This window comes from Chamaea fasciata, unplaced genomic scaffold (genome assembly GCF_029207755.1).
Source record: "Chamaea fasciata isolate MVZ Bird 193981 ecotype frontalis unplaced genomic scaffold, bChaFas1.0.hap1 SCAF_5, whole genome shotgun sequence".
Lineage (NCBI taxonomy): Eukaryota > Metazoa > Chordata > Aves > Passeriformes > Sylviidae > Chamaea > Chamaea fasciata.
The window spans coordinates 30,047,519-30,064,011 of record NW_027094090.1 but is presented as its reverse complement, the minus strand read 5'-3'; the positions used below and the strand labels follow the sequence as shown (position 1 = coordinate 30,064,011).

Genomic DNA, 16,493 nt, shown 5'->3' with positions numbered 1-16,493 from the left:
CATTTCTTGATTTTATATATATTTGGAGAAATTTTATTACAGAAAATAAAAGAAGATGTAACAGTATGTATAAAAGCAAACAAAGAAGTGTTCAGTCTCAGCCCTTACTTCCCTTGGTAATTACTAATGATGTCCCTTTTGCAAAACTTGGGGTTGTCTTTTGTGCGTTCTTGCCTTCAGAGTATCCCTATTGTGCTTTCATTGTATAAGGCAATTATTTATAATAGCGTAATTCAGACTATGTTATGGAAAATTGTTTTTTTGGAGGAAAACATATTTGGCTTGGAATCTTGTGTAGTTACATGAAAGTTTAAACCTGCTATTATTTGTTGCTGAGAAGAGAGACACAATGGAAATCTGAAAAGGGTGTACTTTTGCCTTTGTATCTGCTTGTTTTTCTTCTTTAAATAGTTCTTGCATGATGATGAGAAGATATCTTATGTAAAATGTTGCTGTGCTGATAAGAATGGTTCATGACGTGATGATGCATTTATGATACAGGTACCTGGAACTGGAAAGCAGCGGTCATCGAAATGAAATCAGGTTGCATTATCGTTCAGGCAGTCATCGCTCCCACACAGAAGTGTTCCCATACATTTTGGCAGATGACAAATGGCACAGACTGTCCTTAGCAATCAGTGCTTCTCACTTGATTTTACATGTGGACTGCAATAAGTAAGTAAAAAGTGTTGTTATATTCCAAATGTGCCAACTTCTTATAATTGAGCTCTGAGTAAATTAAATGATAACACCTTGGAAAATTCTATTTTCCCCTTCCTTTTCAGAATTTATGAAAGAGTTGTGGAGAAGCCTTTCATGGACTTACCTTTGGGTACAACCTTTTGGCTGGGACAGAGGAATACCGCACATGGTTATTTTAAGGTATGCGTTCCCTGAAAGATAAAGAGTGAACTTAAAAAAAATGATTAAGGGATTGGATCATCTTTCATATGATGAGAGGCTGAGAGATTTGGAATTGTTCAGCCCGGAGAAGAGAAGGCTGAGGAAGTATTGGGAGGATCTCATCAATGTGGATAAATACCTGAATTTGTGAGGGGAATGAAGATGAGGTATCCAGACTTTTCTCACTAGTGCCCACTGACAGGCAATGGGCAAAACCTAAAACACCTGAAATTCCATCTGAACATAAGAAAACAATTCTATTGTGAGGTTTGTCAAAGCAAGACAACTATGGAGTTATTCAAAAGCTGTTTGGACATAGTCCTTGGCAATCTGCTGTGGCTGGTCCTGTTTGAGCAGGGAAGTTGGAGCAGATGTTCTCAGGAGGTGCCTCCCAACCTCAATCACTTTGTGCTTCTGTAATCATAACACAGCTCTTGGATTGCTTTGAAATTGCTCTTTGGCCTTTGCTATTGGAGAGCAGCGCACTGGCTGCTAATTATCTTAACTAAGCTTGTAAAATCTGCCTGCAAGCATGGGATCTGTTCTTCTGGGTGAAACCATCCCTTTCCAGACATCATAGTTGAATTTCATGCCGAAATCTCCCTAAGTTCTGAACAACATGCAACTCTGCAGCTTTGTAACGGACATGCAGTTTCTCAGTATTTTGCTAGCTTTATGGAAGGATCCCCATCAGAATTTGTTGTGGTTTAACCCCAGCTGGCACCACCTAGCCACTTGCTCACTTCCATCCCTGGTGGGATAGGGGAGAGAATTGGAAGGGTAAGAGCTGGGAAACTCATGGTTTGAGATAGAGTTCAATAGGTAAAGCAAATCAAAACAAGGGATTCATTCACCACTTTCCATGGGCAAGCAGATGCTCAGCCATCCGCAGGACAGCAGGGCTCTGTCACCTGTTAATAGTTACTTGGGAAGACAAATGCCCTCATTCCAAATGTTCCCGCTTCCTTCTTCTTGCCCCAGCTTTTAATGCTGTGCATGATGCCCTATGGTCTCGGATATGACCCCTTCTTTGGTCAGTTGGGGTCAGGTGTCCTGGCTGTGTCTCTCCCAACTCCTTGTGCACCCCAGCGTCCTCAATGGTGGGGTGGTAGGAGGAGCAGAAAAGGCCTTGCTGTGTAATTTCTGTAACATCCCTGTGTCATCAGCACTGTTTCCAGCACAAATCCAAAACACAGCCTCATGCCAGCTACTTTTCTGTGAAGAAAACTACTCCAGCCAAAACCAGCACAAACTCATTAAGGGTTTGCATTAACATATTTTTCTTGACTCTAGTTTCTTTAATGTTCAAATCAATTTAAGAGTTATAGCTTGTAAAAAATTTGCATTTTATTTAAACGAGTCTTTCTAAGTAACTGAAACTGCAGCTGTTTTCAAATTACTTTTTAAAGGTCATTTGCAAGCTTTTCTGCAGTGACTAACTAAAAATAACAATGAATTCAAAACCACCAAACTCTTGCCACATAATTATATCTTGACATTTAATCTTCTCTCCTTAAAAATTATTCAGTATGCCTGTACATCTATCTGTTTTTCTTTCTGTTTATTCTTCTCTGACTGAATTGGGTCCAGACAAGAAGCTGTTTATTCTTAAGTATTGTTTTTATCAGGTAGTTTTTATGTGTGGGCTTTAATGTTTTACATGGTGAATGAAAAAACATAATTTTGACAGGCAAAAATAATGTATCCTTTTGTTTTCTCTCCACTTACACATAGGGCATAATGCAAGATGTGCAATTACTTGTCATGCCTCAAGGATTTATTTCTCAGTGCCCGGATCTTAATCGCAGTAAGTCTATTAATTCTTATATCATAAAATGAAAGGTGTGCTTTTTTACCTTCTTTCTGTCCTACAAGCTTTCTTAAAACCTTGAATTTAAGTGTGTAGCTTGTCAACTTTGGCATGATTGAACCTATTGTGAATTAATTTATTAACACGTATTATTCCAGCATGCCCAACTTGTAATGACTTCCATGGACTTGTGCAGAAAATTATGGAACTGCAAGACATTTTGGCAAAAACATCAGCTAAGGTAATGTTTACTAGGACTTTAGTCACAGGAGAAATGAGAACTGTCAGTCTTTATTCACTGTATTTTTAGATTATTCAGGCTTGTGTGGGGTTGTACACACGGCTGTGTGCAGAACATCCCTGCGCGGTATGTCTACATCTTTATATACCTGTGCCTAATTTATACATACAAATTCTCAGGTCAGAGAGTTTTCTTGTGTTTTAATATTTTCATAGAATCATATATTTTAATAGCAAAGAGCATCCAAATCTCCAAGCAAGGAAAGGGCTCTGAGATATCCAAACTCTACCTCTAAAGCTAATAAATCAATAAACCTAGGATGAAATAGACAGCTGTGGTTATTGTGCTTATTACAGCAAGACTTACCAACACTTTTCAAGACCTGAGCTGCCAAAGGCATTTTCAGACAAAATATATGCAAGACAAGGAACTAAGAATCCGAAGCAGGACTTTCTTCTTTCTTTCGTTTAGAATATTACAGCAAAAGCATTCATGTCTGCTGGTGAAATAGACTACTCTGATTTGAAATGTCAGTTCTTTAGATATCTGCAGGAATGCTGTTACCTCGTTGCTTTGATACACTGATGTTAAAAATGCCTTGGGTGAAGTCCAGAAAAAATTGCTGATGTCGGTTCTGAGTTTTACTTTCATTTGGCCACTCTGTCTGCAAGTACTTTATGTGGAGCAAGATTCTTGATCAGTTTGCACATACAAAGATTAGAAATCAGGAGCTGTACCCATCTTGACCTTTTGTTCATTTTGTTTCATGACATCCCTGATGCCATGGTGATAAGAAAGATGAAATGCATTGTGTCTTATTTCTCAATTTCCATCTCTGAATGACTGGTGGTTTAATCATGTTGTATTTAACAACAATTGGTCTGTTGTCTCTGACTGTGTTTTCCTAAATGTATTCTCTCATCTGTGCTCTTGATGATGAGGGGGGCAGTTTGAATTGTGTTTTTACTAATGTGGAAGCCACTTAAAAATTCAAAACATTTTTGTGAACTGTAAATACAGTTGTCTCAAGCTGAGCAGAGGATGAACAAGTTGGATCAGTGCTACTGTGAAAGAACCTGCACAATGAAAGGCACAACCTACAGAGAGTTTGAATCCTGGACGGATGGCTGTAAGAACTGCACCTGCATGGTATGCCTATGGTTTGAGTGGAGAGTCAGGAACTCCAGTGTTTCCTCTGATTAGTTTTATTGAGGCAAATAGTGAGAACTTCCAGACTTATGCTAGGTACTAACAAGAAAAAAAACTTTAAAATCTGTTCTAAATCTAAGGAATAGTATTAATAAATAAGTTTTCCTGTATTTTTTGGCATTGTTAGCATGTGTAGCTCCTGTATTTGATGTCACCATATGCAGGTGCTAGGCAATATATTTAGCTATCATGTTATTCCCTTGTACTGAGTTGCAAACAGTTTCTCTGGAATTCTAATTTTTTGCTTTTTGTCGCTCTAAACACAGCCTTTTTCTTAGCAAATGATTTAATAGATCCCTTGTGCCTGAGTTCCTTTGGTTGCCTTTGGTTGCATCTCAATAAGTAATAAAAAGTAAAATGTCAGGGTCATATGCAAGCTTTGTTATATTACAAATGGAAAAGATTTGGTGGATGGAAGATTCCCAGAGGTATCACAACTCCAGATGTGATTGCAAGTATCCTTTCAGGTACCAAACTAGGGTGTCTGTATCATTGTCCGTTCATATAAAACTCTTTCATTTCATTTGAACTCATTAAATGCTTAATCCAGAGACCATCAGAAGCCAGTGAAAAGGCTGTTGTTGTCTGTACTGCACCTAGATTGATTTGGTGATACCTATAATTGGCTAAATGGGTCTCTAAGCTTAGTCGGTTTTTTGACCTTTATATTTCTGGAGGGATATTCGTTTTACTTTTAGTATTTTATGGTATCAAATCTGGCTGATAAATGTTTAAATTTCTTTGAATTTAGAGTTAAATTCATTACATATTTTTGTCTTGAATTTTTCTCACAGCTATAATATTGCTACCTTTTAGAAATATATTGTCGCTAAGATAAAATCAGAAAGGTAGAGTATTGTTCTCTGCAGTTGTCATTTCACTGTAATCTGTCAGGTTTTTTTTGCTGATTGGCAGAATGTTTTGCCTCCAAATAGATGTGCCTCTAAAAAAATTGATCATTATCATCTCAAAGAGCACATCTTTCATATTAAAAGATTGTATATGTGACATTCTGAAGGTATGGTTTCTGTTCTTGTAGTTATTAAAAGACCCACCTTAAACTGTCTTTTTTGGATGCCGTTAGAAATTTCATTGCATTTAAAAATAGATTTTCAAGTTCCTGTGTTTGAGAACATCTCTGCTATTGCTAAATAAAACTACCAGTTAAGCGCCTTTTATTCTCCTAGAATGGTACTGTGCAGTGCGAGGCTTTGATTTGCCCCCTTGCTGACTGCCCACTTAACTCTGCCCTGGCCTACGTGGATGGCAAGTGCTGCAAGGAATGTCAATGTAAGTTTTACTTTTGTGCCTCCTGCTAGTGAATCCTTTGAAATCTTAAATAATATGACGCTTTCTGTAAATATGTCAGTGAAAGAACTGGTCATTAAATAGTTGGGTTGAGGAATCTGGGAACTCAAGACTTCTCTGAAGTATTCTGGGAAATTGATAACCAGAAGGTTTTAATATTTCGTGTAGGATATTTAGTTTCATTTTAGTTATGTTATTTTTATTTAGCACAGATATTTATTATCAACATTTAAAAAGAAAAAGAAGTTACTTATGAAGTTTTCTGCAGTCTTCCATTGTCTGTTTTAGACCACACTGCTAGAAATTAAAGAAAAATTGCCTGGTGTTTGACCAGTGTCTCCAACACCTTTATCACATGCAGAGTGTACTACCAACCTTATGTTATTGAGCTTAGAAGTGGAGGTTCAGATTGATGATTCTTCTTCCTTGGTTAAGAAAAGAGAAAAGAAGAAAGCAACAAAACCCAGACAGCTAGAAATGTTATTTCACAGAAAGGTCATAAAAGAATTAAAGGAATAATGGAAAAAGGTGATTTAATATTATCATTTAGAATTGGACACATGATTAACTTCAGGTTTTATAGTATTCTGCTTTTGTTGCAAGTAGGGTCAGATAAGGGGAATTTCAGGTTAATCACTATCTAGATGGACTATATATAGTATTGCAGATTCATTATGCTTGTTATTCCATACGTGATGGTTAGTTATTTCAAACTATGATAAAATCTATTCTTGAATTGAGTATGAGATGCTTCTTCACTCTTAACTTCTTAACTTCTTCACTCTGTAAATGTTGAGATTTTTCTGTGTGGTTTTATCACTGTTCTACGGCTGTATAAACTTTCTTACAGAGTATAGAGAAATACATGACTGGTTAAAATGACATGTTGTAAGATAGAACTCAGAAGACGTTTTGTACTCCATTGATCTAGCTCCCGCAGGAGTTTATTAATATTTAATTGTGTTAGAAGTTACACAAACCATCCCTTTTTATGAAACCTTATTAACTTACTCAAGTAGATTAATTCTAATTAAGAGGAAATAAGAATTCAAATACTTTTTTTGAACCAGCTACACACAATTTCCATGCATATTAGATGACTCAGGGTAATTGGGAATTCAGCAATGTGAGATATGTGGCATTCAAGCCTCTATTTGAGGCGATCTGAATCTCTGACCATGTTGGCAGAATTTGAAAACCTGATCCTCTGAAGTATGTTTTTGTAATGTGCTGCTTGTAAATTGAGTTGGGAATTCTCTATCCAGGTGTTAATGGGGAAGCACTCACATCATATGACTTCTTCCAAAGTTGTTTTTATTTGGAGTCTTGCCAAAAGTTAAGAAATGTGAATGAACATTTGGACACTGACACTGTCATAGAGCGTTGATAGTTCTTTGAATTAAGATGCAGTTCTGCTACAGCACACTGATGTTTACTCTGATATTTCCTGTTTGATAGTCTTGATATTAGCAAAGTGTCTTAGCTTTCAGTATTGCTAATTTGATGGCAGTACATAATTCAATTTATAACTAACATGCACACATACTGCTTTCTTGACAAACTACCAGAAAAATAATTAGATCAGAAAATAAAAATAAAAATTACTTTTGAAATTACTTTCCTAATTTCATCTAGGTTTTTTAAAGTGACTTTTAAAATAAATCACGCTATTTTTTAAGTGGCTAAATTCTGGGAACCAAAGGACAGAATCTAAATTGGAGTCTCATTGACAGGGTAGTTAAATTGCAGTGAAAGAGTGGAACTTAGAGGCAAAGAATACTGCAAGACTCCCACTTATTCTCCAGGCCAGTTTGGTGGAAATGCTAAATTTCTGAGTTCATATCCATGTGCCAACTCTATTCTGTCCTGATGCCTTTGGGTCAGGGTCTGAGCTGATTGAAATCAGTGTGCTTGTTGAACTTAGTTCTTGCTGGAGGGGTTCAAAGCTGAGTTGCTTCATTTGGACAGGTTCTGAGAATAAGTTAATTGTTTTCAGTGCTCAGAATAACAGCAAGGGATGTAGCTTCTGAATAGATAATATAGGGTGAACACAGATGGGTTATAATTGGGAAAACAGCTAATTAGGGGGTGTGGCTCATGGAGCCATATTGCTTTTGGAGAAGTAATCATATGTGCTGAGAAAAAATGATGCCCGATATACTGTTCTTTAGCTGGATTTAGTATTTTCTTCAAAACAGAACATGTATGGATACTGATGTTTCCTTCCTGGTATTTATGTTACCTCATACCAGATGATGGGTTGTTTCTGCCAGACTGTTGTTTGAGTAGAAGTGCCCAGGCAGTGAGAGCTGCTGGAGCCTTGTGGCTGTGTCTCACTCCCCCAGGGCTGAGTGCTTCCCTCCACACTTCTTCCTTTCTCCTGCTGGTCTTAAAGCCACCAAAAATCAAAAGAATGAGATTGGATTTAATGACAGCTGGCAGAGAAGAGTTAAGGGTACGGCTTAACTCCAGCTCTGTTAGTGACCAGCAAACAGGCTTTCTGGGATTTTTGGGGGTTGGTTTGTTTGTTTTTGTTTTTTTACCCCTCAGTGACTGAGGATGGAGTCATTCTGCGTGGCTTTAGGCATGTAGAATTTCGGAATACAATGTGAAGTGGCTTCACTTATACGAGTAAATAAAATAGAGCAGGTACAGTCCTGTGGCACTTGTGAGTCACATGGCTAAAGTCCTTTCCCTTTCCACCCCCAGCAGATTATCTGCATCCAGATGGTTGACTGGGAATGGCCTCTGATCAGGGCTGTGCCCCCAGCTTGTGCCTGGCACCTCTTCAGAGCATCTTGGCTGGTGCAGTCTGACATGGTGCCATGATGTGTGCTAACACTCAGACTGCAGGAAGAGTTACACACCCTAACCAAAAATTTTCAAGCCTGCTGTCATTTGCTGTTTCATTTACCTGTTATGTTTTATTTACTAGTTGTGGACATTGCCAGTTTGGCTCTCTTGGTAACCAGCTGCAGGGACTGGCACCTCCAGAAGACACTTGGTGCTGAGAGGGGATGGGATTAGTTGCCTTCTGGAAGTGGCAACTAATCTCCTACATCTCCTTCCATGACTTGTATACAGAGCCCAGGTGATTAGATCAGATACTGAGCTTTTAGACAGCTGAAGTTGTGAGACTAATCTTACATCGGTTACTGTGATGCATGTCAGGTGTGTAAGGTAGGAAAGTGTTGGATTTTTAAGCCCGATTCTGGCATTAAACTGTTATGCTAAGAGACTTTCCCACGCTGCCAAAACCTAGGAATTAAGTTTCAGCTCAGCATTTACATTTTGGACAGTGAAGCTTTGTAGCAAATGTCCATGACATTTTCAACCCTTTGGAAATTTCAGCACAACTGACTCTTCATGTTTTTCTTAAATGTTTACTTCAGGGACTAACACTTTGTAAGAAATGGTTTAGATATTTTTTTTTTAAACCAATATTGCTTTGACTTTGGTTCTTTTTGTGAGCTAAAAGAAAAAAAGCTGCAAAACAAACAAAAAGCCAAACCCTGACCTTCTCTCCTAACTCCATACTTCTGTTTCAGGCCATTCAGACAACTTGTACTGTTTTGTCTTGTGTGAAGGTCGATGCTGGTAACGTGAGGGATGGCAATGAATGCAAATTATCCCTGTGTTTTCTATTAGCTGTAATGGGCTAAAAGAAGCAGCAATCTTCCAGGGCAGATGAGTGGGCCGGTGTGTTGGATATATGTTTCAGCTGTAGACAATGTAAGATTCAGCTACAATAGCATACATCTTAGTTCAATGGGAGCTTCCTGTGGAGAATTGTTTGGAGCTGGAAGGCAGAGACTACTTTCTTCTATGCTCAGTGCAATTTTAAAGAATTCTGAGAAGGTAGGTGCAAAAGATCATTAAATTTTTTTCTCCTCTACAGAGACAAATACTTTGTGTGGTGATAGGTAGTGATGCGAGTTGTGGAGAGATTAAGCTTCCCTACTGACCCTATAAATATTGCTTTAGACCACAGGCTTGGCTTAAGAAGTACAAGGACGAGTTCATTTATTTTAAGTGAATTGTGGAAGGACTGCCAATGTCTTAGCAGCTGAGAGAATTGGTGCTTCGTCAGCAGATCTTATTATGGTAATGTTTTTATTAGTCAGTGTATTAACACCAAGGCATCACCTACAAAAGCTATATACATCCTTTTTAAAATGGAACTAGTGTATATTAAACAAACTAGCTGATTTTTGTTTTTATAAGACCAGAAGTGATATTTGTGCTATTATCTGGTGCAGTAATAATTCCTGTCACCCAAAACTGATTTCCAGGAAGCAATTGCTCTCTTCCTCCCAGTGACACTGCAGATATTTATTGACCTAATAGCAAACTATTTAAATCTATCCCAACAGATTCAAGTTAAAATCTGAGCCATTATACTCAAATCTGCGAGCTATGATTTTTCTGTATACCTGTTTGTTTGTTTTTTTTTTTTCTGAGACAGGATATTTGATGGGTTTCTGGTGCATTGTTGCCAAATCTGCAATCTAACGCAAGTGTTTTAAGCAGCTGTGAGAAGCATACGGTTGAACTGGATCAGCTCACTGTTCTGGTGCTAGTAGGTGTGGAGAGAAAGTGTGTAAAGGAGTCCTATAACTTGGGAAGGAATTTTTTAACTAAATAATTAAAACACAAATATGGACATTGTAGCTCTTAGTAACGTGCATGGGTTTCTGATGCAGTGATCTGTCTTGCTGCTGTGCAGAAACTTCTAATTTTATGATTAAAATTAAATTGATTTCCCCTCTTGCTCTTCATAATTCACCCATTTTTTCCCCAAAGCTAGACACTCTTTTGCAAACTCCAGCACTTACAGCCTACTGAAACAGAGAGAAGGAGCCCTGAAAGCCCATCTGCTTCTTTGCAGAACTGCAGCAGCAATTGTTCATCACCCAGAGTGCAAATTTTTTATCTAGAAACTTAACGAATATTGCTTAAAACTTACTTTGAAATTTATAATTAATCCAGGTAGTTTGAGGCATTGTAGACTTAAGCCTGAGCTGTTTACCAAGATCCATAGTTTTACAAAATTACAACTTTTTCCCCTGGGCTTTCATCCTCTAACCTTAGGTGACTTCCATCAGTAGCAAGGTGGAATGCCAGCCGTGCCTTGTTCAGCCAAGTGCTGGAGAAGTTTCTGCATTCAGTGTGACACAGAGAAGAGGCTGCAGCTTGGAGGAGTGATTAGTCATTGGCTGAACAGGTCATCTTATCCTTGCAGTAAATTAGAAGGGAAAGGGAAGAGCATCTCCAGCAGGCTGGCTGGAACACAGCATGAGTCTGAGGGCTGTGGGCAGCCAGCAGGCTCAGGGTGTCAGCAGGCATCAGTACTGGAGGAAGACGAGGCAGTTTTTGACAGTAGAGCAATTGATTTCTCATTTATCGTAGTCCTTTAAAAATGCCCGCTTTGGAATATAAAGGAGAAGCAACATTCTGGTTCGTAAGAAAAAATAATTGCTTTTTGATTTTAAGTACTTATATGTGCCTTTTGAAAGAACGTAAGTGCAAATAGAGCATAAGTTTCGTTTCTTCTGAGGTTTCTTTTTAATATGAGAGTTCAGATAAATTAGCCGACTTCAGAATAGTATTAAAAGATATCTTGACTATAGCCAGCACTGGATTGTTTTGTAGAGGTGTGTTATTTACTAAAACTTCCCATAGTCAGCATGCCAAACTTCTGGATGTTATTTAGCAGAATAGTGTCCATTCAGCCTCTACTTTTTGGATTTTCTATGCTGAAATGACACACATCAACCTTATTTTTCAGGCTTTTGAGTTACATATAATGATAGAACCACTTTGGAATGACAAATAAAAGGCATTATGTGCCCACTTGTAATACTGAGATGAATTATATTGTACTTTACCAACTGTTTAAACCATTTTATTACTTTTTGTGACTTCAAAAGAAAGTCAGTGTTCATATTCATTTAGAAATAAGACACAAATAATTTTTCTAATTAAATACTTTTACAAGAGGAAAAAACATGTCCTTGAGCTCATGTAGGTCAATAAAATCAGTGGACATATTTTAGATTTACAAAGCTGTAAGAGAAAAGTATATTTGATGCACCTGTCATTTGTGAATCCAGCATAGCTCCTACAGTGTCAGTCTCACAAAAGGGTTGAGGTTGGAGGGGACTTCTGGAGGTCTCCTGGTCCAACCCTCCTGCTCAAGCAGGGCCATCTCAAATGGGCTGCCCAGGACTGTGGCCAGATAGCTTTTGGATATCTACACAGATGGGGACTCCACAACCTCCCTGGGCAACCCGTGCCAGTGCTCAGTCACCCTCACAGTAACAAAATATTTCTTCAGTCCAAATGGATTTCTGTGTGTTCTGATCTGTGCCCATTGCATGTTGTCCTGTTACTGGGCATCACTGAGAGCAGTCTGTCTTTCTCTTCATTTCCTTCCATCAGGAGTTTACATACTTTCAGAAGATCTTCTCAGAGACTTCACTTCACTGGGATGTGTAACATCTCAGGAAGCTGAGACGCGCTAAAATGTTTTGGGGCCTTTCCTGTGCTGAACTCCATGCCACCTGAAGACAATGGAAAGAATCCCCTTGGCTTTGGTAGGCAGGGCCAGTCTAACCCTTGACCCAAGGTGCTCAGTCTCTGCTTTATTTTCCATCGTAAAGCTATAGAATTTTTCAAACAGCTCTTACACTCCAGCAATATTTGGTTTATCTCTGTTAAATAGCCAATTGCAGAATTGTTAGGGGTTTTTTGCTGCTGAGCGTGTAGTCTTGGGTGGCCTTTGTTCTTTGTAAGCTGGGCAGTATTCCTCATCAGAAGGAAAATGGGGTCTTTTGACTTGCAATTCCCCTCTGAGCCAGAAACCCATTCCTTCTGTATCTTTTGTTCTCCATAAATTAAAATGTAGCTGACAGTAAATTGAAATACAGCTTACAGTATTTGAATTTCTCTGGATATTTTGCTCCTATTTTGTTTCCTTTCCACTTCCCCATGTCCTTTGAATTTTGTTGTTTCTTGTTAGCAAAGGAGTACTTGGGGAGTCAGTGCCTGTGCCCGTCTCAGACTTTTCATGCCTCAAAGTGTGGCTTCCTCCTAGGTGAGTGTCCTTTTAGCTATTCTGGACCCCATGCATTATGGAGCTCCACTAGAAGACTCTACATCTGAAGGCAGTGTACCAGTATATGAGGAGAACTCCAGTTAATGGTAAAGTCATCTAGTTTTAGTCTTACTGTGTGCCTGAGGAGTGAATACTAAAATAAAGTATACTTAAGAAAATCCTTATTCATTAAAATACATTACATTGGATATGTAGCAGTCTGCACTAAAGGAGAAATTGGAAACATAATATTAGTAATTTTATTGGTAGAGAATTAAAAATATTTTCTTACATGGAAAATTTTGCTGTAGGCTATGTTCTGCTCTCCTTATAACCTATTTTTTGGGGGTTTTCTGTGAAAAGGACTAATCTTTTCCATTCCTTTTTCATTATTTTCTTACCAGGGAGTTCATAAAATATAAAATACCTGCAGCGTATTATTATTTTAGTTTATTTCCAGTGCAAATAAAACATTAACATATGCTAGATATGAATATATTTGCTTTCAGACAGCTGGGAGTGGACAGATTGGCAGTGTTCCAGCTTCTAATAAGTTGGTACCCTAACTTTAGTAATGTTGATTTCACCAGAATTTACTTAGGTAGCTATGAAATACTAATTAAGAAAAATCCAATTCTATTTATAATTACAAAAATCACCTAGAATATGTAAGCATTCACATGCCTGTGTGTTGATTTTGATGTTTGTGCTCAGCAGTGATGTGCTTATGTCACTCTCTATGTGCATCATTGGTCTATGAGGTTCTTTTTGGTTTGGTTTTTTGGGAGCTCTTGGGGGCGGGGGGGGTTCATTTGTTTTAGGGTTTTTGTGGGGGGAGTTGTTGGGGTTTTTTTGGTCCCATAACCAGAAGCACATTGCCAAATCAGCAGCTTGTAGCTGATGTTCTAGTTATTGCCTGGATGTTTTATTCTGTAGATCTTGGAAATACCTAAAATATCAGTAGCAAGCATCTTCAATGGGTATGTGCTGTGAAAAAAAGAGAAGTTTGCTTTAGCTGAAAACCTCAGAACCACAGGTTTTGGACAAGGTCACAGAAACGTAACAAATTGGAAGCAGAGAGCACTGATGGAGTAAAGGCTCTGCATAACCCAGCCAACCAACCAAATGAGATTCTTGGCTTGTGCAATTTTGCAAAGACCAGTTTGCACTTGACCTAGTCTTGTTCAGGAAAGGATTGCCACACTGATGAGGATTGTGTGGATGGAAAGCTGGCCTAGGGGAGGTAGTGGTAGGAGATATGGGAGTGTACAAGGAGGCATACATATAGTTTTTTGACAGTGCCTATGTCTGTCAAATGAAAAAAAGAAGGTTGTGAAGGCTGAAACTCAATAAATAAATTATTGGAAGAAAATCCACCACAAAACTGTCAATATTGTGGTCTTATTTCCCCTGGAAGGGATGGTAAAATATGAATGAAGTTGATTCAGTGAGATTAATATAAAGTGATGTACACTGTTATCCTTTATTTGTCTTTTTGTGAAGATGATGATTTACACCCATGGCTTTCAGTCTTTAGGACTGCAGAAGTTTGACATCTTTTCAGTGGAAATATGTAGTGAATTAAACCATCTACTGCTTTGTTTCCTTCTCTTAACTACTGCTTGCAGATATCTGAAGTGTGATGTATAGACCTCCAGGCTGTTATTGATCACTGTTTCTACATCTGTCAGCTCATAAAATATATTCAGCTTCAAATAATGGTCACTTAGTCCCATCTGAGGCACAGCTTTAAAATGAAAATCTTGACTGATATGGTGTAGCAGACCTTTATCCTGCTTTCCTCATCTGTTGCCTTCAAAAACATCACTGCAGTCCTCTATTTGAAGAGTTTATGCAGTTTGCTTTTGTCACTGGACTTCAGTCACAGGACTGTGTCTGTGGTGTTTCTGTAACTCTGTTCTGTCTCTCTGCCAAAATAGAGAATTTTTACTAATTTTTGCCTTTTTGGGAGTTTTTATTTGTTACCAGTTTCCTCTAAGAAGAAAGCCCTGTTCATTTGTTTGGGAGGGCAGTTGACTGTCCTAAGCATTTCTCTACAGAGTAGCTGACTAGTTGATTTTCACCTTCTACTTATTGAAATTATTTGTGTAAGTTTCTGATTGTAAGTAAAAAATCTGTTCTTCCCCTTCTTGCTTTAAATTATTTTCAAGTATAATTTTGACTTTTTCCCAATTTAATTTTAATTTGTGACTAAATTTTTTGTGTTTTTGATTTTAATTTGTGACTTAATTTTTAATTTTAATTGTTTAAAATCCCTTAAAATTATTTTACATCTAGATTTTTTTTCCTAACAGATGAAAAAATTGGAAGATATTATTAGGTTTGCCTTTTTTTTTTTCTGATGCCCTGTGTATACATATATAGTAGGGTTAGAATTACAGTGACGTTATTGTTTGATGTAATAAACTGGTTCAGAGAAGACCAGGTTTCAGTTGTAAGATTTTTTTTTTCCCTTCATCCTGAAATCAAAGTAAATATGCTTGACTCATCGGGAAAATAGGCACATAACCTGTTTTTTTCTAGTAAGTGAGCATTTCAAATACTTTGAAGGTAGGGAAGATGAACAGGTGTGCTTCTCTCTGTGTTATTATTTTGACAAAGGCATGTAAATTCAGATATTATTTCCTAAAGATGTCTCTTCAGGTTATATTTGTATTGACTAAAGTGCAGTATTTCTCTTAGGCAAATTTTATAGGCTTGTAAAGAGGGAGTTTGTTTTGTAGATGTTTTCATCATGCTTTATCTAGAAATCTTGTAGATCCTCAAGGCATCTAAAAGAAATCAAATCTGAGAATAGCATAGAGGAGATATCAATCTTGGATTTGGTGGTTGTGAATTTCTCAGACAAACTTCTTAATAGTAGTAGCATTTGACTTCAGGATTCTTAAATGTTGTCCATTGTCTTCTGTGACTCCTTATGAATTGAGTTGGTTGTACAATGTAAGCCCACAACCACATGTTTTTAATTTTATTAACTTTGCATTATTCTGTTGGTGGAATGTTTTGAAGAAACATGGGAATAAATGAATACATTTTAGAAGTAGAAAGTTAAAATAGACATATAAATTAATAAAGGAATCACATCCTTGGGGAATCACTGGTTCTATCAGGGCTAGTCAATTTATAAACACCCTCTTTTTAAGAGCACAGGAGCAGGCAATTCCAAAATGTTGGAAGTCGAGCAAATGAGGCAGAAGGTCAGCTTGACTGAGAAGGGATCTTCTTTTGGATGGAGCTAAGGCAAAAAAGGAAGGTATGTGCCCAGTGGAAGCAAAGTCAGGTCGCATGGGAGGAATGCAGAGGTGCTGCTTGCCACTGTAGGGAAAAAAATGCTGCAGTTGAAGCTCAGTTGGAGTTGAATACAGCTCCATATAGATAAACAGATTTAATCGCACAGTATGTGAAATCTGACTAATGTCTAGAAAGGTCCTCCTAAGGACAATAGGAGTATTAACATATATGATTTTTTTTTAATGGTCAGCTACTGTAAAGCTTTTTTTCACTAATGTAGTTCCCAAAGAAAAAAGGAGTAATTACATTAACAGTTGCTATGAACTCCAGCTTACTGTTTCTCTGTGATGAATAGAAGTATCAACAGATACGTTTGGGAGAAATTAGCTGTGACATAGCAGAATCTGTGAACATCTGCTCCAGCTACTTTTAAATATTTAATTATTTCAAATCCTGAACTGACTTTAGACGTGAAGTATTGTATTGTTTGGAAATGCACAATGGATGATAGTAACTTCTAGGAGCCTTGAGAAATGGCATGTTATGTGAACATAAGTTTCTTTTAAAGGTTGTCTTTTGAAAATTTCCAAACCTATTGATAATACCTGATTTTTTTTATGTTAGTTTCTAATTATATATTATTAGATAATGAATGTTGGGAGTGAGTATATAAA

At 37.6% G+C, this 16,493-nt stretch overlaps 1 protein-coding gene across 1 annotated transcript in view; it reads left to right on the top strand.

Annotated features, from left to right (window-relative positions):
• The window catches only part of NELL2 (neural EGFL like 2), a 137,504-nt gene that overhangs the window by 30,332 nt on the left and 90,679 nt on the right, over positions 1 to 16,493 (top strand). The window contains exons 4-9 of the mRNA XM_066183128.1: positions 502 to 675; positions 786 to 882; positions 2,638 to 2,710; positions 2,872 to 2,954; positions 3,975 to 4,103; positions 5,351 to 5,453. Coding sequence (XP_066039225.1) covers positions 502 to 675; positions 786 to 882; positions 2,638 to 2,710; positions 2,872 to 2,954; positions 3,975 to 4,103; positions 5,351 to 5,453 — 659 coding nt within the window. The remainder of the gene's footprint in view (positions 1 to 501; positions 676 to 785; positions 883 to 2,637; positions 2,711 to 2,871; positions 2,955 to 3,974; positions 4,104 to 5,350; positions 5,454 to 16,493) is intronic.